The sequence below is a fragment of the Phaethon aethereus genome (genome assembly GCF_964289735.1).
Source record: "Phaethon aethereus genome assembly, chromosome: 3".
NCBI lineage: Eukaryota > Metazoa > Chordata > Aves > Phaethontiformes > Phaethontidae > Phaethon > Phaethon aethereus.
Window position 1 is genome coordinate 122,954,388 of NC_138576.1, and position 22,667 is coordinate 122,977,054.

The 22,667-nt window shown below is 41.0% G+C and overlaps 1 protein-coding gene across 1 annotated transcript in view; it reads right to left on the reverse strand.

Moving 5' to 3' along the window:
- SPTLC3 (serine palmitoyltransferase long chain base subunit 3) overlaps nucleotides 1-22,667 on the reverse strand; it is a gene marked incomplete at both ends in the record, with an annotated part of 84,272 nt that overhangs the window by 8,990 nt on the left and 52,615 nt on the right. The window contains 3 exons of the mRNA XM_081997526.1: nucleotides 7,452-7,578; nucleotides 9,726-9,945; nucleotides 17,230-17,335. Coding sequence (XP_081853652.1) covers nucleotides 7,452-7,578; nucleotides 9,726-9,945; nucleotides 17,230-17,335 — 453 coding nt within the window. The remainder of the gene's footprint in view (nucleotides 1-7,451; nucleotides 7,579-9,725; nucleotides 9,946-17,229; nucleotides 17,336-22,667) is intronic.

Consider the following 22,667-nt stretch of genomic DNA (forward strand, 5'->3'; position numbering starts at 1 on the left):
GCATTAAATCACAAATAGAATGCTATAAAACTGGGGTGCCTAAAGGAAATGTGTTCTCCGATAAAAAATTCTTTATAAAAAAATAACTTTGCTATGAATTGGGAAGAAGTGAAGACATTTTTTTCTGCAGTCTAATGCCAACTAGAAACCTAGTAATTTCAACTTAATTCAGCTGCTAAATAAGCCCTTAAGGACCTATTTAGTCAGTCCAACTTTGACTGTGAACTGCTGCAAAACACTTTCCAGAGCAGATTAAGGGAAGACAAAGTGGCAATTTCAGCTGAAGCAGAAAGGAGAGAAATTGTACAAATTCTGTCATTTTTGCCTTTTTTCTCGAATGAGCCAGCTGTGCCTACCCAGCACCTTATCTATATTCAGATATGTAATGTAAGCAGTGTCCCGCACAAAAACGGGGACAGAGCAGCCAGCTTTGGCTGAGCCTTATTTACTCCCAGCACAGGTGATTAATCACAAAGCATGTCAGTCCCGCTGCTGAAAGCTGGCCAGTGCACGACGTGCTCCATCTGCATCACATTAGGTGTTTCTGAAATGCCAGTGATCTAAACACCGTTAGAAAAGGCACTTCTCTCCCTTGTGCTCCTCAGGCTGATAACAGCGCTGGATTCCTTGGGCAGCAGCAAGAAGCATCTGGAACGGTGGAGGAATCTTCACCCTCTATCCCGGCAGCACAGACACCTTTAAAAGGTGACTGTCGTGGACCTGCGTGTTGCTGTCCCTGGGGAAAGCGTAGCTTGCTTTGCTGGGGGACAAGTTATGAGTCACATCCAAGTCTGGTCACATCCCTCCTCTGCCTGCAGTTAATACTTATTTGTGAGCACAGGGGACACCTATCCATGGGTAGGGTCTGCTAGAGGACTACAGCACTGGTTTAACTTTGAATATGGAAAAAGTGACTTCATATGAGGTAGAATTTGGCCAATTCTCAGAGTTCTTGCAAATCACTGCAAACAGTATTACTCCAAAGCCCCTGCTTGTTCAGATCAACAGATCCTCCATGGATACATTTGACTTCCTTTAGGAGGCGGACCGCATGGCAGGTGGCTCCACTGGAATAGCACATCTCACTCATTTTGAGTAAAAATGGCAGAATTTAGCTCTGTTTCATCATTCACCGATGGGAGAACATCTGTGATGTTCAGCTCAGACAAATAATAATCGTGACAGCATATTATCATCAGCAGCATCTTCACTGTCAAAGTGACTGGGAGCACTAGCCGTGGAGCCAACGCTGTGCAAACAGGGAATAAATTCACTTAAGCACTGCTAATGTAAACACATACTTACTGGGAGTATTAACTTACTTAAAATTAAGCCAGGGTTCAAGCCTTCTGCTTGATGAGGACCTGAGAGAAGCAATCATCTCAGAATGAAGCAGCAAAATTAGAATTTGAGAGGCAACAGTAAAAAGCCATACTTTAGTATGGCTGATTCTGTAAGCTGTTTCAAGCAGGTTCAAGGGGTCCGTTGCTAAGTGGTTTGCAGTTTTAAAGCTTACAGCTATAGTTTCATGATCAGTTCATTCTGGCACAGATTTATCTTGCTGCAAAATGGATCATTCCTCTCGGCTCCAGCTGCTCAAGTCCTGGCACTGGGATTCATGTTGCCTCATGGTAGATTGGCTCAAGGAACCAGTCTGGCTGTAGGCTAACCATTTGTGGGAGGGTTGGTTATTTTTCATCTAGATCAGTTCTCTGATTCAGTTCATTGCATGGCTGCACGAACACTAATGCTGCCATGAGGAAACGGGGCACGAGTAAGGGGATAGGCAGGGGGTGAAAGGCAAAAAGGAGGGCAAGACTGCCCTTCCTGGCACCAGTGCTGGTTTATGCCAGGTTGTCATCATGAGAAACTAAGGATTTTGAATTTACAGAGGACACTGACAGGCAAAGCTAATATTTTCAAAAGATTGCTGAGCACAGATAGCAGCGGAAAATGTTGCAAACCAAGCATTTTAAGAAGCTGGTCCTACAAAAGTTACACGAAAATCTAAGGCAGAGAGAAAAATTTTTAAAAGGAACCTTTTAAAAACAGGTCTTTTTAATGCCAAGCCAAAACAGAAAGCAGTGTTCTGTAGCTTCTCACACTCTGAATGAGCTCAAATGCAAGAACTCAGAGTCTGTTAAAAACAAAAATGAAAACTAAGTTGCAAAAAGATAAACCAATCAGCACAAATGGCAGAGTAAATGAACATTTTAAAGAAACACTTTCTATCTAAACAACCTCATTAATTATCTTTTAACATAACAAGGACAGTAGATTCCTGAGGATAGGGGTTTAAATTTTTCAGCATCCCATAAAAACATATGACAAATGCTTATTACTGTTGGTGAATTATTGTTTGCTATGCATTAAACAGAAGAATGATGCCTTTGCAAATGCTGCAGTTTGCTTTTTACACCACTATAAATTATTATTAGCCATCAAGAAAATTTCTTTAGATTTTCTATCAGTCTTAATTCTGTCTGCCTAGCGGTTCGATTTTTTACCTATCATATTTAAGTGTAAAAATATGCTTTTGGTATTCTCAGGCAGAAAGGGGGAAAAAAAAAAGGTCTGAGGTCACAGCTGGAGGGGCTGTGTTGCATGCAAGTAAGCGTACTTGAAAATCTGTGCAGGGTCCAAACACTCTGAGTCAACTACAGTCTCATCATGGGGATAAAACCACTAAGGCAGCTGCTGAGTTTCCTGAGGTATCTCCAGTGGTGTAATGAGAAGCCACAAGGAGAACATATAAAGAGTATCTATCTTATGAATTATAAAGAGTAAATGCCATGGGAACTTCTGCTTCCCATATCTCCTAATAAATGAGGAGAGACACATTTGAGATGAAAAGGCCACAAAGGCTTAAGAGGGATAAAATGATTTTTTTTTTTATAGACTATATGAACTGAACTGTGGAACTTGCTGCCTTATGACATTACTAAAGGAAATACAGCTGCCAGAAGTTCATACGCTTTTGAACAACTCTATTATAGAACTGTAATATTATCTATGACATTATGTTACCAAGAATAAATGTGTCTTGTTCTACAAGCCATTGATTTTCAGAGAGTCCTGTAAAACACGGCATTGAAAAATGCCAGGACTTGTATTCTACTGAAAACATGATTTTACATGAAAATGGAAATACATTTGCAATTTTTGTTGTCATTCCCTGACTCTTCTGATACAAGTCACTCAAGAAACAAAGGACTTGGTCCTAGTCACTGCAGCCTACTCCTCTCTCCCAGGCAGGAACAAGTATGCATATCAGTTTTGAGGGAATTACTACCTTCTCCTAAATCAGCATTTCTTGTGCTTTATTTTCTCAAGTCACAGCAGAAAAACAAGGAAACTGTAGTAGCTGGCTGTGAACTCTGCAGTACCCTCCCAGTCACATTATCATGACATCAATGTCTCACAACCTTTACAAATATTGATATGGGACATACCCATACATTTATAGATGGTTTCTCTGGGAGATACCACGTCTTCTCTGTATCTTTTTACTTACGTCAGTACAAAGCTTTTAAAATAAGAACTTCCCCATCCAAATTGGAGTCTCCTGCTGCAAAAGCAGGTAAGCGCACATCTTGCTAGCACATTTCCACAAACAGTTTGCTGACCAGAGAAGAATAAGGAGTGTCTGAGGTACCAGCATTGGTTTGGAGGGTTGTGTGTTTGCTATAGTTTCTTGCAGACAAATTTGTCCCTCTTTCTCTCCTTCCCCACACCAGGCCCTTTTTGTTCACAGCCTCTCCAGCTCATCTTCTCCGCGTCTCATTTTGGTCCTCATCTCAGTCCTTATCACCCGCTTGTTATCTATTCACTGTTGTGTCTCCTTTGCTTGTCAGTCTCTTCTTTCTTTAAACTTCCTGGCTCACCTCCCTAAGTGCCTGACAGTGCAGGATAGACATAGGTGCTCAGTCCTCTGCCCAGGCTCCAGGTGGGTGATGCTCAGTTCAGGCCCCCCAAACTGAGCTGGAAGATACTCCTTCACTCAGTGGATCTTGAGAGTTGTTGATGTTCACTTCAAGCAGAGATTTTTTAGAGACTTATTAACATCACAAGACTCGGATGTTATTTCATAGACATGGCAAAAATGATAAACTTGGCTATCACAATCCAAATCTTCATCTCAAAGCCTGGAGAAGCCGAATATCTTCAGGGGAAAAAGGATTTTTTTAACACACCTCCCCTCCCCCCACCTTTTTTCAGGTTATCAAACCCCCATATGTATATCTAGGCTTCTTTGGAGGAAGGACTGAACCTTTTTTGTTGATAGGAAAAAGCTGTAGCCTGAAACAGACACCTGCTGTGGTTAATTTCCAGCTAAACTGTTTAGGTTTCATAGAATTAATGTGATAACCTGTTCCTTCCTCGTAATTAAGCTGTACCCCCGTGTCCATACACATCTACTCATATCCTGCAGTCATGCATCCAGTACACTGATCCTGTCCTGGAAATGCACACCCTCGTTCCTTTTCCAAACCACCATATTTCTACTGTTTGAAAATAAAGGAAGAAAATATGGGCAATCAATCATTTGGATACACACCAGGATAAAGACAAGCAGTATCACTGCATTTCTGGCCTCTGGCATTACCCACTATATAATTCCACTTATGCTGCCCTTTTCTAGATCAGCTGCTTATCAAATTAGTGGAGAATAACTAGCAAGAAATTGAAGGTAATGTAAAAGCATGATATTGGGGAAAATATTAAAGATGACTGTGTGAAGTGCTAAAAATATGAAGTTTTCAGAGTAGCAATTTAAATGACCAAATCAGTCTTCTTTCTTTTAGTTTTCTATTAATCTACTGAGAAGTTAGTCATGAAGTTCAGATGTAAGAACAAGCTGGGTTAACACACTTGCCATCCCATTATTTCATATTCTTCAAGAAGCACACTCTAGTTAACAATGAACTTTTTAGAAAATTTTGATTTCATTCTTTTCCAAAACATTCCCAGTATTTTTAATAAGGCTTCCTCCCCTACAGAAATGCCCTCTGGAGTCCAAGCCATCAGCGGACATCTCCTTATAAAGGCTTCTCCAAATCATCCTGCAGGAAGGGAATGCAGAAATTGCAAAATAAACTCCGTTTATCAATTCAACATGTTTCCAGAGAACAAAGGGCCCATAACCATGCTGTGGCAACTCTGGTTCACTTGAAACTTCTCTGCCAGGTGTGGCTGCTACATGGCTCGTGCTCTCACAAGGATGGCTCACGTGCAGGATTCACCGTTCTCTATGACAGCAGACCAACTCAGCCAAGGCCACTGTTGTCCTTGGAAACAAAAATATCTAAAAGAGACAGTGCTTTCTCCCTTCTGTTCTCCCCTCCTTTCTAAGCCACCACCTTCCTCTCTCTGATGCCAAAGCACTATTGTAGTGTGGTCCAGCATAACATTTTTTCCTGTGTTTTGGGTTGTGGGTTGTTTGTTTTTTTTTTTAGTCACAAGACAGGCTAATGAAGGGAGGCCCACATGAAAGAAAAACCAATAGACTAAAATAATGAGTCTGGCTCAGAAGGACAAGAAACATTTTTACACATCATAGCCAGTTTGCTAGTCTTTGTGCAATACTCTAAGTTGTGATATATGATTTATTAATTTGTTTTTCTACTCACTTGCATTTCATATTACAAGACAAATTTAAAAAAACTGAGAGAACACGAATTTATTTTGCAGAAGACTTAATAAGCACTTATTTTGTGCAGAAATACAAACATTGTATTAAACATTAAACAACACTGCTTCTGGAAGAGAAAACGCTGCAAACTCTTAGCCCTAAGACAGCCAGACATGCATATCTTAAAAGTCTTGAACCAAGTTCTCCTATTAGCCTGCACTGAACTGCATGCAGAATCACGCTGGTTGAAGATCACTTTTAAGAGGCTTTGAAGGTTTGGAAATGCTCTGCATGTTTAATAATTTACACGCAGCATCTAGGAGAGCCTTAAGGACATAAGTCTGGGGAAGGCTCGGTGTAAGACCGCCCTCTGATGGCAAGCATTTCCTACAGCTAGTGCAGGGAGCCGCACAGCAGGACAGGCTGCACACATAGTCCCCAAGGTAGAAGAAACATGTCAGAGCTGGTCTCTTATATTGCAGAGGATGTAGGCATCAGCATAGGCAACCTTGACCTTTCAAATTTCAAGTTGGAAACAGTTGTTACACTCTGACTCCTCTGCCAAAATGACAAAAGCATCATTTCCTTGTTGTCTACACGTTGTGCTGGAGTTTTACTGCACTTTGTTATTGCACTCAGCAGAATTTGGCACTGGGACTGGATTCTCTATCCCTCCTTTTGTACACTGGGGTCTTGTAAATTCTGGCCTCATTGAAGAGCTGTGATAAACGTCTTAATAGCCGCGTGTCTATCATGGTTTGAAACCGCTCTCTAGGGCACTACAACAGAATAGTGCACGGCAGTATCCTACCTGCTCTCACATACCCTTTTTCCTTTCCATTCCCACATTACCCTGGTCATATTGATCTGTTAGGGAGGACTAATACAGAGTTACTCTGTTAGCCCTACACAAGGTAAGAGAAAATGGCATAGCGCAGTGCTGCTGGACCAGTGTAAAAGAGATTGCAACTCAGAGCAGAATCTGTATCTTCAACTGCGTGTTACACAGTAACAAGATTCTCAGGCATTCCTGACAAAAACTATGCAAACTCAAAAACCAACAGTTTTTCTCTGCGTTGGGATTTAAATCCTAGAAGACTGAATACATATCAGTATCACTTTGAAACAGTAGCAGATAGATATGTCACACAGTTGTTCTGTTGCTTGCTGCGTAGAAAGCATGTTAGAGGATTGGATGGTAGCTGCATCAGGAATTCCAGGAAAGGCATACAAACCAACCTAATTTTTCATGAAGACACCAAGCAGTCAATTCTTTTGGGACAAAATGTACTTCAAAACTAGCTTCAGGACACCATAATTAACGCCTGAATGAGGTAGGTATTATTATAATCATGTTATACTATTACTTAACATAAAATACCTGTTTTGAAATTCTGCACCATGCTTGAGTGGCTTGCCATTTTGAAGTTTCACACTTACAAAGAAGCTAAACTGACAGCATCTAGCCCATAAATGAAGGCATGTTCTTATGAACCCCTTCAACAAAGTCAGACAATCTAATAAAAGGGCAATTCATGTACTTCTATTTGTTGCTGCAAAGCAGAGTGGGCTGGTAACTATAGAGCCAGAATTCCAGAATATTTCCATCCCTGCTGCATGTGGATGAGTGTGGAAAAAGAAATAGAGTTGGTAGTACTTAGAAGTATGATAATTTGGATATTAATTTTACAGTAAGAATTATTTCCTTTGCACTGCATTACCATGCTACTTCGCTGCTGGATGGCATTTTGTGTGCACCTGTACACAGTAGATGCTCTGGTAGTAATTGAAATAAGTGAAGTTAAAGAAGGTGGCTTACCTTGTGTTGTTCCGTCTAGTCCCATGAGGCATTTCATTGCCCTGATGATTTGCTCTGCTACGGGTGGACACATAGATGTGGCGTACACAGCGCTGTGAGAATGAGTTCGTAAAAAGTCCACAAGGTCCTTACACAAGCAAAACAAAGCATGAATGAGCTTTGAGCTGGCCAAAGAGCAGATCTCCCTCTTAACTACTGCAGGAGTGAGAACATGCAAAAGGAAGAGTACGTTTCAACAGTTATTGGTTTGCTTTCTTGGCTGCTACTGCTAATACATGGCCTGAAGAAACATCAGGCAGGTGCAAATTACAGCTGAAACAAAAGTCTGGAACAGAATAATGTTTACTTCTGTGCTAAGACTTATCATAAAAGGAGCCAAAATCATTTAAAGACCAATGAACAGCTGCACTTAAAACACTGCTCAGTTCCTCTCTGGGAATGAAGCAAAGCCTACATGACAGCAGTATAGTTCCTCTGCCACAAGACTTAGCCCAGGAAAAGCAACCTTACTGGGATCTATCTTTGGCTATTAGCATATAAATTTCTTTCAACTGAAACTTTCCGTCATTGTGACAGGGACGGTCACGTTAGACTTGGTATAGTTGCTTTAACATTTCCTTGTATAACTAAAAGCACAATCTGTGCTCCTAGAAAAAGCATTGATGTACTGTACGCATGTCTACAGCACCAGTAACTCTCCTGAATCCAGGGACACTGTAGGAATTCAGCACTTGATTAACACCATCATTGTTATGACAGATTATACCTCCCAGTGCCAAATATCAGAGTAACAGTTGCCAAACTCAAAGCTGAATGCATGTTAGTGAGAAAGGGATGAGGCCTCCTTGAAAAATGCCGTCGATAAAAAAATATCACTAGAAAAAAACCCCAAGAGAATAACTCAAATTATTGCCAAAAAAGCTGTATGAGTCTATGTTGTAACTCCAATGCTAAGGATAAAGATTTACCTAACCTTATACAGGTTATGCATTGTTATATTGCAGTTGTAATCCTCAAGGTTTGATCAAATAGCTGAGAAGGCTTTTGTGCTCTAGCTGATGCAGAATAAACAGTGCCACAGTGAGGTTTTGGCTGCAGAAATTAATGTAAGTGTGCTAAGTGTGTTGAGTGAGTAGCTGCCACCAAGGCAAAGTTTGCGAAGCCTGAGGCAAAGCTTAGTGATATGCACAGGCATGACAAGAGTGACCCACTTTCATTTAAGCAAATTTCCAAGGATTAGATGATGAATTACTTTAGACTGCTTTTCACAGGTCTAGGCTTCCTATAATTTCTAGCTACATTAGCCACATTGTCTTTGAGAAAAGTTAAAGCTTCAAATACAAATTCAGGAAACAAAGGAAACAAAGAAAATTTATTCTTGATGTATTATGATAGCCTGTTTTTAAGATCTCCAGGGGCAAGACCAAAAAAAACCAGTAAGAAATATACACTTTATACTTTCTTATAACCCTTTTATTCTACTCAAGTGCTACCCTTATTAATGTTATCCTGACAACAACCATATGAGCTGTCTAAACAGGCTTCCTACTCATTCAGCAAACTACTTAAGAAATACATTCAGCAGGGTATGAAAAGGGTAAATTAATCAGCAATGACTTTATATCTCTGTCAAGCAACAAAACCGACGACATTTCACAATGGTGCTGATTATGCTTTCTCTTCTTCTACACCCCCAGTTAAAACAAGCTCAGCTCTACTTTTTGTTGACATCTGTTGTCGGCAAGAGGTTGTTTTGTTAACGTACGCAGAGCAACTGAGGACACTGATTTTACTGTTGCAAAAGGCCCTCAGTAACCCTCTTTCTCCATCCTCCTAAAAAATGCAACTATGACTACCCACAACTGTTTAGGAATTTTATTATCAGTGGATGAAACTGTGGCTTTAATCTCTCAATATTGCTCCACACACTGTTTACAAATGTGAAACAAGTAACAAGCAGTCTGCATGCAAATTAATGTAGTGAAGTATATTTAGCAAACCACAACGTGTCTAAACATTTCCAAGAAAAACAACAATCATCAGGGTGGCACAGAAATACCCAACCCAAGCAAGTTACATAATGTGAACATGAGACAAAAATAAGAAAGTCTGACTGTTTGATGTGCATTTGGGATCCAGACAAAAATGGTACTAACTTTAGAATAGTGCTCCTGTAAAGCAGTGTATGCGAAAAGATAATGCAATATATCATATGTAATAAGAAGGTACTTCCCCTCCTTTCTTGATGCTAAAATATTTGTGTTTTCCTTTTACCTTTTTGCCAGCTATGTATCCTCCAGCTGCGCCAAAGCTCTTTGTGAACGTTCCCATTAATACGTCAACATCATCAGGACTCATACCGAAGTACTCCACAACTCCTCGGCCCGTTGCTCCCACTGCACCGATGCTGTGAGCTTCATCCAAGTAGAGGTAGGCTTTGTATTTCTTCTTCAAGGAGACTATCTCTGGCAGGCGCACAATGGACCCTTCCATGCTGCGGACGGACAGAATCATGGGTAAACAAGAAATCTTGTACTCCCTTTCTCTTTAAGATACTGCCAGAAAATACAGGCATTAATTGCCTTACCCCATGAAAGATCTTCTGGAAGCCCAATTTGTATTTGCAGTTCAAAGAAAAATTGCAACGCTTTCCCATCTGCAGGTCAGTATAAAACAGTCCAACAGTTTTAGAATTCAAACAATCAAAACCAGTCAAAAAGTCTTTGAACATTTGCAAATTTTCAACGTGCCAGAAAAGAGAAGGAAAGGTATAAAGCAAGAGGGAGATGCTTACCCAGAGCAGCACGTTACAATTCACTACAAAACAGATACTGTAATGATTTATAAGGAACTGCGAAAATTTGGTCTAGTCCTTGCTTACTTCATCAACAGCTACTGTGGCAATATTTGAAGCTAACAGCTCTAGAGCAAATTACTCCAGTGCAGAGGAGTTGGGTCTAACATACACAGGGGATGGCCCGCATGAAATGCACAGATGGTGCCATAATCCTAAGCAGCTCCAGTCTTCAGAGTGGACAGAATCTGGAATTAGAAAAGGGAGCTCAGATCCACTCTTGCCAATTGCTGCTCCAAATACATACTTGTGAGGAAAGGTAGTCTGCCACCTAGTACTCAAAAGGAAAAAGTTTCCATTCTTTTTCTTTTTACTTTCTTACACCATGCAGGAAAAAGAAATATTCTGAACTTGCACTAATGGTGTATTGAGATCTGTAGAAATAAGAAAAGATGATAAATCTTTTGTATTGGTATTGCCGGTAAACCCGTCAGTAAGTTAGAAGGCACAGAGGTGTACAGCAACATGAAAGCCCAGGGAGATAAATAAGAAATGCACTCTAATCCCATGACGATGAAGTATCAATAGTATTGCTGTGAAGACTATTATATCTTTAAACCCTTTGTGAGATGACTACAGCTATGCTTAGATATGCTCATTTCATAACGAGTTAAGCATGTTATCTTCCAGTGGCTCTAGTGAGTAGGTTTTTAAATGCTAAATACTTCCTAACAAATACAAACTGAGCATGCTGCGTGCCAGGAAAACCAGTGCTCTGTGGCTGAGGCCTGCGGCTAAGGTGTATCCAATTGCAAATGCTACAAGAGTTTCAGGCAAGCAGAAACGTCAAGTTTGTTCCCAAATAGCATGTACGAAAGAGCAGTGCAATCAACACAACTTTTTGGCAATTTTTAGATCCTGGCTTTCACAGATTGTTTTATTGCGACTCTAGCTGCAGTATGCAGCTGGAAGTTTGGTACCACAAAAGGGGCAGGATGTGCTTTTAGCACTTGGGAAATTTCTGACAACTTTAGTTCTTCTTCATCCTAAGGTCTCCTGAGTAAACTTGGAAACAGCTTGGTCTCCAGTTTTGAAGGAGACCTACCCATAGGCAAGTCTCCATTAATTCGAAAGAACAGCACAGGGGAGAAGCCATGGACAAGGGTTGCCTGTGCTGTTCATACTGGGAGGTTCAGAGAGCCTGACTGTGTGTGCCTGGAGGCATATTTTTGGCTGTCAGGTGACTGCTGGCAAATCTTGCCCTTCTGTTCTGCCCGGCCATAAAAGAGGCAACTTTGGGGCTGTGTATCGGCACATGGTCTCTTGCAGCAAAGAAGGGTGGGCTTGTAATACAAGTTCCTGAGGACTCAGCTTTCTCACTTTTCCCAAATAGCATTTGGCAGCTGGGGCAGAAGGAACTTGAACCACCACAGCTATTTTCCTAATGAATGCAAGGGCAGAGCCCACAGTCTTCACATAGCCCAGAGTCAAAGCATTATTCAGCTAAAAATTATACTGAGCCACTGGGTGTGCTTGGGCATGCAGCATCGTATGTGCTGGGGACGACAGCTTTCAGCTGTGTTGGGTCAGCCTGCAGGTTGGCTATATGGTCAGAGAGTGAGAGTGGTGCCAAGGAGCACTTCTACAGAGGGGAGCGATTGGGCAATCCACCCTCCACCTTCCAGCAATACTTGGGTAGACCAGCTAGGCAGAAAAGGATAATAACATTTTTTCCATGTTTACATGGACATCATTAGGCTTGGTGGCTCACAGAGATTCAGATGGGACTGACAGCATTTGTCTTCAAAAAGACAAGAGTAAAAATGGTAAATTAAAAATACAGAGCTTGATTTGCTGCATATTTGTGGCATGGAAGCAAAGTTGTCGCTGAATCCCAGAATACACAGAGCTGGTACATGGCTGTTGCAAGATTTAACCAATAAGAGGATTTAACGAAAACTTTTCTTACTTGTATGACAAGGAGATTTCTCTTTGAACTCTAAACTGTTTAGCAAAACAAGGCACTTGTATTCAGTTTCAGTGGTGATTTACTGCTCTTGAAAGATGCTGGCTGACATAAATGTTACTATAGTTGACAGAGACCCTAACGTGGCCTTGCATCCGTGGAGTAGATAAAGCGCTGCTGGTTTCATGTATGTTCTCTGTGATGCCATTCAAACAGGCCGCAGCTCTCCTGACGGCAGAGATGAGAGCTCTTTTGCTGCCTACTCTGCTCTTGGTCTCTCTTTTGACCCTGGGAGATGGTTTGTGATATGAACACCGCTCTGTTTAGAATTGCTCCAAGATAAAGCTCACTTCACATAAACCCTTGGGTAGCCCAAATTGAAAGTTTACTGAATCCTTCAGTAAATATTGATGTTGACTGAGTTTAAACCAGAAAGCCAGAAATGAACTGTAGTCATTCTGTCGCAGTCTGGTTGTGTCACTCTTACAAAGCTATTGATCTGTTTCCAGATGTGCTCTGTGTGCTTGAGCATATCTGAAAAGCGGGAAGCAGATGAACATAAGCTGGCTCTGCCGAGGCCAGATGTTCTCATTACGTGGTATTACATTCTGTCTTGTAGCAAAAGTTATTAGCTTGGTGCCAGGGATGTAAAACTTCTAGATTGCAGCTGACCCTCATCTCCCTTGTTTGGTGAGTGGGCACAAAAGCTTGCTTCAGTACGCACTGAGTTTGAATTTACTTCCAGATGTGAGGAGATAATCCAAAATTTTAGGATCACTGAATTTTGAGGCTTGATTCAGTCCCTACCAAACCACTGAGATTCTTCCTGATGCAGCTGATGAGTTGTGGAGCCAGGTACTTTGAGAGACAGGAGGTGTGCACTCGTGCTGGTCACTTCGTTTGGAACACCGGCTCGCTCTTGACACGATACTAACAGCTTTTGTCCAGTTTATCTTGAAACTTCTCGGGAAAACAATTTTCTACATCCTACTATGGTACCACAGTTTCAATCTCTTTTTCTGTCAGGAAAATTAATTTACTGATATTCAACCTACTATCTTCTTCATAACTGCTTCACTCAAAGTCTCTAAACATGCCCTATAGTACCACTATCCTTTCAACATTTGAAAATTTTACCTGTTCCCCTTTCAGGCTAGTTTGTGATTGGGAAAACCCCTCCTTTCCTGACCTGTTACTTCCAAGACGTATGCAATCCATTTTTGATGTTTACATTAGGTGTAGTTTTCTTACTGCATATTCATACAACAATCTCTGTTTTGTAGTTTAGAGCAATAGTTTTCAGGAAACCTTCCAACCCTGCCCTGAAATACAACCCCATACACTGAAATGATAGAAATGTTAACCTTTAATGCTGGTCCCTGGCCAAAGACATTAAATGTTACCCCATTCTTTTCTGAAAGTCCAGTCACTTAATCCCAGGAAATAAAAAATAACTCTGATAAATTTCCTACGGTATTGGTATTGAATCCCAAGGAACTTCTAATGGACATGAAAAGGCACTGGACAGTATCTAACTGATCAGAGAGCTATTTTCTGAGCTGGAAGGGAAAATACCCCAATTAAATTAAAAGCAGGGGAAAAACAAATGAAAACCAATCTGTTTTGATCGGTTGCTGGTGCCCCATAACTCCTGCGCTGGGCCTTGGCCTATATGACTCCTAGGTAAACATGTGTGCAAGAGAGCAGAAGCCTACCACAAACCATGTAAGGATACAGTAACTGATTAATCCTGAACTGGAAATAGTAGAAGCCAAGGAAAACATTATCTGGAATTTAAATAATAGAAATATGATTTAGCAAGTCAGTTTAACTTGTGCCCTGGATACTGCAAAAACTTGTTCATGCTTTTTTACTGAAGATTGATGGCTAGATGGTCTCTCTCAGTTTGGAACGCAAACGGAATATATTTGCTCCTAGGCTAGTCCAAGTTAAGAACCAGCTTTCACTATTAGTTACATTTACTTCTGATGATTTTTTTTTTCTTTTTAAGATAATAGAGACATTAAGAAGCAAACAAACACATACTTATTGCTATTTATTTGACATGTAGCTTGCGTGTTTCCCAAATTGAGGGGTCAATTCTGCCTTCAGTTGTAACCAAGCAAAATCTGCAGCTTATGGTTTTAAACACAAGTCCAATTTCCAGAAATGCTCATGTTGGCTAACAATGACCTTTTTCAAATTTTGCCAAGCTGGTAAGCCGGGGCTTATGCACAGTTTCACATACTCCTAATGGAAACAGAAGGCAATTTTTTTTTCCATACCATCAACTTCACCATACTAAGACTATGGTGTCCCATATAACAGTATTTTTTTAAAGAAGAAAAACTTAGTGTTTCTTTTGCATCTCTGGAAAACACATTTCTGTAAAAATTTGCCAAGCCAAACTTGCAAGTCAAGATATTTTAACTTGGAGAATGGCTCCAAGTTATTTAAATTCTGTATTAGTTGTCCCTGAAGCATAACTTAAGTCCTTTAAGAAAAAAAAAAAAAAAAAGGCAGTATTAACTATTGTAAGAAGAATACTTTAACAACACTCTACCTCCTCTTAAACCCTCTAGATGAATGTTAATTTGGCATCTGGCAATTCTTCAGGAAAACTAACATTAGCCAATATAGGGTTGGAAAATTTTAGTATCTTTACAAAATCATGGTCCAAGAAAGGAAAGAACATGCACACACAAAAAAAGTAAAAGTATTTCTAATACATCTTTCTCCAGCTTTTCTTTTGCATATGAAATGTTATTAGCTACTTATTGGATTAGACTACATGGCCTGTGAATCTGTTCCCAGCAGTGCTGTAATGACAGATCCACTGACTGCATCTCAGGTTGGCACTGGTGGCAGGGATACAACCCGGGTGGGGTGTGGTGGCATTCTCCCTCAAGTCAGAGCAGACTTGCTTTGCAACCAAACCACAATCTTCAATTTCTGATTTGCTTAGACTATGAAACAACTAACCAACCAACCAACCTAGCTACTGCTAGGGCTAGTTTCCAATGAGACACTATTAGAGCGCTGAGCTTTGTGGGTTTTTTTTCCTTTATGCCTTTCACACGCATAGACACTCAGGGCACAAGTGGTCTTAACATTGTTTAGCCGTTAAGTTGTTGAAAGAACTTTACGGTTCCTTTTTAGTGAGGTTCTCTGAGGTTTAACATGTTTTTATTTTGCATACCAACAGAAGGTTCTTTGAACTTTGGAGAATAAAAACTCCTTGGAAAATGAACCAAAAACTAGAGGAGAACACCTTATCAAATATACATCTGGAAATATAATTGTAGTTATTATAGTTGCAAATATCTGGTAGCGGGTTTGTCCCACCGCTTGGACTGATCTGTGTCACCAGCCTACCTTCTTGCTCCCTAGTAGTCAATATCCAGGGTAAAGGATTTAAAAGTGAACAAAGCTCAGCTAGAGCATTTTCTGCAGACCGTGTGACCGATAGAGATATTTGTCAGTAAAATGTTGGTGGTCCACTTAATTTCTGTATGATCAAAGTCCTTAAATCTGAGCTTTCTTTTAGTAGTGCCAAGCTATGTTTATTTGCAGTTTTGCTCTGTTTATTCTGGTTGAAAGGAGATGTTCAGCCTGCTTTGGATCAGCTGATCTGCTGCTGACCTGTTTCAGCTCTGAGTGACAGGTGTTTAGTTAAGGACTCATTTGTTCCCTTTGCAGATGGAAAATGTTAGGTAAAAAGAAAGCACTGACAGCTATGAAATTGTGATGACATGAGATTGTAAAAGACTTCTAATGAAAAAAGCTAATCAGCTCAACTATGCTAGGATTTCTCAACAAAATGGCATAAGCAACTGCCCATCCAGACTGGCTGTATTTCAGCAACACATGATATAATCCCTACATATAAAGTTTAACGTTGCTTTCATAAACCATGTCATGTCCTGTGAATGAGTGGTTTTAGTTCTTTTCTCTCTGGTGCGGGTGTCACTAATCCCAAAACTGTCCTTCTCCTGCTTCACCTGCTTCTTGTCATCACTAGCCTTACCTAGATCCCTGCAAACCCTCTTAATGTCCAGATCCCTGCTTCTTCAGCCCTTCCCTCCTCTTCACGATCTCTACCTCTTTCTGCTCCAGCTCCTTGCCCATCAGTAGCTCCCCATCCATGCTATCCACCAGCCCCATAGCTGCCCCTCCAGCAACCTTCTCCTGACTTGAGTTGTTGCCAGGATGAAGCCCAGGATGGTGAGCCTGGCTGGTGCCTCTGCTTTGCTACATACTCTGGTGATGGTTTGTCTTTCTGGTTGGGTGTAAGGTGCACCACACCAGTGAACCTGAGCTATCTGACTAGGATGCTCCATAATTACATGGTATTACTGATGCTGACATTACCTGATGGATTCTCAAAGGCACTTCTCTCATTCAAATACCTCCAGGGACCAGGGCTACATGAAATACCACTATATAATTCTTTGAAAGCCAGTTTTTAAATTGTTTTTCCTGTTAAAGTGTGAGTCCATTATACCCAGCACTAACTACTAGAAAGGTGCTGATATCACTTGGCCTACGTTTAGCTTGAGATTTTAGATTCCAACAGCTGGGTAAGAACTGGGCATGCAAAACTTAATTAATTCTGTATAGATGTCTTTTGATCTGCCCGTGCATAACAAACAACGCTAGAAAACTCTGCTTACTCACTTAGCAAAACTCCTCACCTACTATAGCTCCATGAATTTTATCACATCTGTGACAACATACGCCCACTGATGATCTGTCTTGCTCTCACAGTACATCTCCCACTCCACTGTGATTTGCTAAATCAACATTCAGAACAATGCACAGGATCTAACTGGAGCAAGTTACACCAGGGCTCAGACAGACATAATGGAAATCAACATATTTCTAAGATCACAGAATGTTATTATAACCTCCACCGTCATTAAGATTTCTCTCAGATACCTAATGTTTGCTTCACTCAACATATCATTCTGTCCTCAGAAATGATAAAGTGTACTCACGTTTCTAAAACACAATCATACCTGTAAATGCCCTCCACAAGGATGATAATTTTTCTCCATGCTCTGCGGTTTCGAGGCTGCCCATATATTATTGCATCCCTCAGCAACTTCTCAAGGCTCTGCATATCTTTATTTAAAAATAAGAAAAAGAAGGAAGGAAAAATATTAGCAAAGACTTTTCTAAAGAACTTTTGATTTTCTACTGGGTACTATTTTTTCCTATCCATAAAAAGACAACATTAAAAAAGTGTGTCCTGAAGATAAACTTCCTTTATTAATAGGCAAGACCCAATGATTGATTTAATTTGCCTGAATGCAATCTAGTGACAAGGAGAGTTACAAAACGCTTCCAGTTATGCACCTTATCTGGGAAACTTCTAGAAATTCTTGGCATACAATTTTTTTTAGAGGCAAAAGTGAACCACTTTGCTTAAGTACTGAGGCTAATCGCCAGCAGTTGCCTGTATGGGTTGCTGACATTCATAATGTCTCAAGGCTTCTGAATAGTGAGTTTTTGGTTGCTTTCCAACATCACCATGGGCTCATGAATAACATGCATTACTTCAGCAAAGGTTTGGATTGGGCTGCGTGAAGCACGTCAGGATGGCAGTAAGAGAAATCTCGTCCTTCTCAAGAAGGAAAGTGAGTGAAAGATTGTTGATGAGACAGGGAGAGACAAGTGGATACAAGCACATGGCCTGAATACACTAATTTGGTGCCAAAATGCTTGGGGGACTGGCAGGACTTTAATATAAGGAGGCCTGGAACAATGTTAGAAACTGAGCTGCTTTCTCAAGGGCTGCATGTGGGTAGTCTAACAAAATTCTTGAAGGAAAGCCACTGAAGTTTTGAAAAACACAGAAGAAGAAAGAAAAAACATCACAGGAATAAGGGTCAGACCAATTGTGACTCTCAATGCAGAGTTGAAATCTAACCAGCATTCTGGTTTCTCCACATGAATGAACACTCTTCAAAATGAGTTATTCTGGTACTTTTCAGAAATCTGGATCAACATTTCAAAATTTTTCAAAGAACATCTTACAGAGACTCTAATAGCCCAAGGAACACTACAGATCAGCTCAAATTGTGGGTTGAGAAAATCAATAGCATTTTTTCATGATATAACCCCACTGTTTCAGCAACACATCCTAATGCAGTTATATTATAACCTTCTAAAATAGTACAAGGCTAATCTGTAAAATACAACTACCCTAAGTGAAGAAAATACACCTTAGATGTATTAATATTGACCTATAGTTTGGTTTCCACCTGTCTGGAACCAGCCCATGTGCACAGTAACCGTCCATCATGAATAACCTATCATTTGAGTGTTGGCCAGGTTATGACCTGAAACCTTCCGTCCTGATACCGCACCTCTTACTAGTACCACTTACTGATGTCGGTGAAAGAGAAACTGCTCGGAAACACCCGTGCTACACTGCACCTTACCATGTAATCTCTTGACCTAGCAAGACCTTTCTATAATGTACAAAGCACAAAACATGCACGGTAAGTTGCCCCTTATTTCAATGGTGCAACCATCTGCACAGCCCAGTGAGGTCCGAGGTGGAAATGCTCTTATGAACAACGCAATGCAGACAGCATTCCACTAGATGGCAATCAAGGAAATAAAAGTTCTTTGGTGCTTTAGAAGGGGAATTTATAACCCAGCTGAGCATTTGCAGCACGTGCATATTTCATAGAATAGAGCTGCTCACCTTCTCTTTTGTTTTGAGTAGATAATATTCAGAAATCCTTTTCAGTTCTGAGCATTAAAGGACTCCCCAGGATGACAGAAAGTTCACCCACTCACTCAAAGTAGAATTCGGGCACACTCTTTTCTCCACTGAATTATTTCTCTACCGATATCATTGCCATCTAAATCTTTTTGGGACCTTTGAAACCCTCCTCTGAATCACACAGAATCTTTCATTTCACTATTCTGCTTACATATCAGTCCACATTGGTTCTAGACTTCAGGAAAGTCAGTTTGCCCAGTCCTCTGAGCTAAAAGCATGGCTTGAAGATTCAGTTGTTTTAACACACATCCACATGAAAAAAAGAAAGGAAAGAGGAGAGGATAGAGAGAAGTGAAATGTATATAACTCTATTAAATAGAATTGTTTAAAAAATAAATGGGTGTGAATAGCTGCTTTGCCCAAACTAGTGTCGAACATGAGACCACAGATAGGGAAGAACCTCTCTGAGGGAGGAACTTGCCTGGCTTTACACATGACATAGTCCTGCTGGAGTACAGGCTAAGGACATGTCTGTTTGCAGGATCAGGGCCATCGCACTTTGGTTTTGACGTTTCTTTCTGAAAATCATGTATGTGTGACCCTTCTGAGGCCTGCAACAGTCAACACATAATTTTTTTAGGTGCAAATGAATTTTACTGACCTTTTTACTCTGTGCTTGTAGTGCCTCATTTGGAAAAAGGCAATTGGGAGGAAGAGAAAATCTGTTACCTTTATTCTTCCCCCAAAAGGCTGCTTCTGTTATTCAAAGCGAAGATGCAATGCTCTCTATGTGCTCGTGCTTAGACTTTGCAGAAAGTGGGATACACTGAATGCCAGGAAAAACAACAGTGTAACCCCAGGTGACTTTTGGATTTCAAATTACTGGCACATTAAACATAGTTAGACTGTGAAACACTGGGACATGGAGATGATGAGTTGCACAAGTCCATCTTGAATAACCAGTTATGGGGAAAACAACTGTCCTTCCTTGTTGGACCATCACCAGCCCAGGCTTTTCTGCAGTAATGGCTAGCAACCGTTCACCAGCCCAGGAGGTGGTGTTAAGAATTTCACTTGATTAGTTAGTCAAAGCACAATCAAATCTACCCTTGTCTCACTTTCCACCTTCTCCCTATGACATGTTGACTAGATATGGAGGATAAAGTTTCCTAAGCGGGGACAGTGGATCTCTTAGGCTTTTTAGAATTTAATATAGACTTGCATAATCCTTGTTTGTGATCCTTCAGAGTTACTTCAACAGAAATACCAACACCACAAACTGCCAGTGGGTCGAAGCGAGCCTGGACCTGGGTGGACAGCTGTGTGTCATGCTGCCTCCAGTGCAGGTGGGACTCCAGGCTCCTGAGGGACCTCTACCCTCTCCCAGGAATGCTCAGTGCCTCCTCACAGGGAGACACGGCATCTCCACCCCTCACCCTTACATTGCAATGCTGGGGATGTCATCACCATTCCTCTGCGTGGGCTGGAAATCTCCTGCATGATGTCAGCTGAATCCCTTTTAATTAAAATAAACAGGCTGCTACAACCCTTATCACATTCTTCTTTCCTTCCCCTTGTGTTTGCCACTCTCGTTTTCAGTTTCTCCCATTTCGCATTCGCATGCAAGTTTGTGCAGACTCTGTGGCTACCCATCCCTTCTCAGCCTCCCATCCAGCCTCCTCTCCCCTGCTGCAGTGCATCTGCTGCAGCATCTGCCTCCTCCTCTCTAGTTCTCCTCCCCACTGGTACCTTTTCTGGTGACTGTCCTTTCATGGGTGACTCAAGTGGCTAGCTCCAATGGCGTCCCTCCTTGCAGATCCCTAAAGCAACAAAGGGAAACCACCGCAAGGGTTTTGTTGGTCTAAATAGTAACTGTAGGACTGTAGAAGGTGGCTTTCATTCTTTGAAAAGTCCCTGACTGCTGACACAGCTCTGAACAGCAAAAGCATCTTTAGAGTAATTTCCCTGAAATCACAGCTTTGAATATCTTCGTTTGGAATGGGGCGGTGGGAGTGGCGATTACTGCAGCCACAGTAACAGTCTGAGACTCCCCTCCCTGCCCCTCAATAAATATATATATCCGTGAAAGTAAAGAGCACGCTCTCAGGAAAGCTTCCTATTCTCACTTGGCAAGTCAGACGTGGCTTTCTCAAATCAGAGCGGGCAAATGCAGACACAGCATGCTAGGAGCAGGATATACCAGTCTCCTCTCCGCGGCAGCGTCTGTATGTGTCACAGGGAAATACACGCCAAACTGGATTAGGCTGCGGTCCACCTATCTGGTGCAATAATCTTGTCTCTGATAGTGGCCAGAGGCTTCAGGGAGGACAAAACCTTAGTGAGTTATGTGCCTTTAAACCTGTTCTGTAATGGCTATCACACTGCTCTCCTTTCTTAAATTCAAGGGCCACTTACACCTTTGGAATAATAAAAGAAAAAATTAAGGAATCATCTTGTACTAAGCCACTGCAAACTCTTTGGTTTTTGCAACCAAAGAGATTTTTTGCTACTTTTCACCTGTTCACTTATCTCTTTCATTTCTCCCTATTTTATTTGCTTCCTTGCTTAAAGGCAACCACTTACAGTTTTCCACTTCCTTTTTCTCTACTTTCCTTCTTTTTTGCACTGAAAGGTGAGGGCCTTCTGCTGCCTAAAAGTTCTTTCAGTTCTTAACTGCAACTCCTCCAGGTAGCTGTGTTTTGTCTTTAAGATGTCCTCATGGCACACATATCTGAACTCCAAAGCATTAATTTGACTGAGTAGAAATGCCAGAGTTGGATTAACATAAATTCACAACTGTTGTCCAAGTGGGAAACTGTATTTTGTATGGAAACCTGAACAGCTCATACCTGCATGACACACTCCTGTCATCAACCACCTCATTTCTGAGAAACCAAAAAACCCCTTACTACTTTCACAACACACTGAAAAGGTGCATAAGGAGGAGCTAGGAATGTACTACTGTGATTCCCATTTCAGATGTGGATTCAAGCACCAGATTAGAGGGCAGATTTTCATCTAACCAAGGTGCCTGGTTGTGCCTTGCAATTGTCTGCCCTCCTTGTAGTATCGCTTGTTCTGATTGTGTGTTCAAGTGCCGTTGCAATGAAGAGAATTGGAATTCTTTTTTCCACATGGCCTGATTTCTGTGCGCAGTCATGACATTCCCACAGACTGCAAATCTAAACCTGAAAATGTGACTGCAACTGAATCGCTTGATGCTATATGGGGGAAATGCAGTAGAATTAGAAAGAATAAACAAATCCTGAGCCATGTCAGCACCTTCTTATACAGGCTGATATGAACAGAATGTACTTGGATGTAGTTAGTAATACACTCATCTGTCCACTGAATGAACAAATATAGTTTTTTACCTGATACCAGTATAAGACCCAAAATTGCTACACCTGATACCAATATAAGATCCAGAATTGCTGTGGCAAAACCCTTGATAAAATCACAAGCTGATTAATGGTTAGCTATTTGGTTTTGCTTTTAGAGTTTTATTGGGAGGGTCAAGGGATTTTGGCTAATATTTAACCAAGAGAAATTTCAGAGGTTCTGAAAAAGTGCTTTGAAATATATGATATTAATAAAAGATTGTGTTAGAAATAAAAAAGAGCAGGTTATAAGTCAGTCTCTCCCTGGGCCAGGAAATAAAATTATTCAAGAGTGTAGCCTCCACAGAGCTGAAGGACCCTGTACTGGTCACTTGGGGAG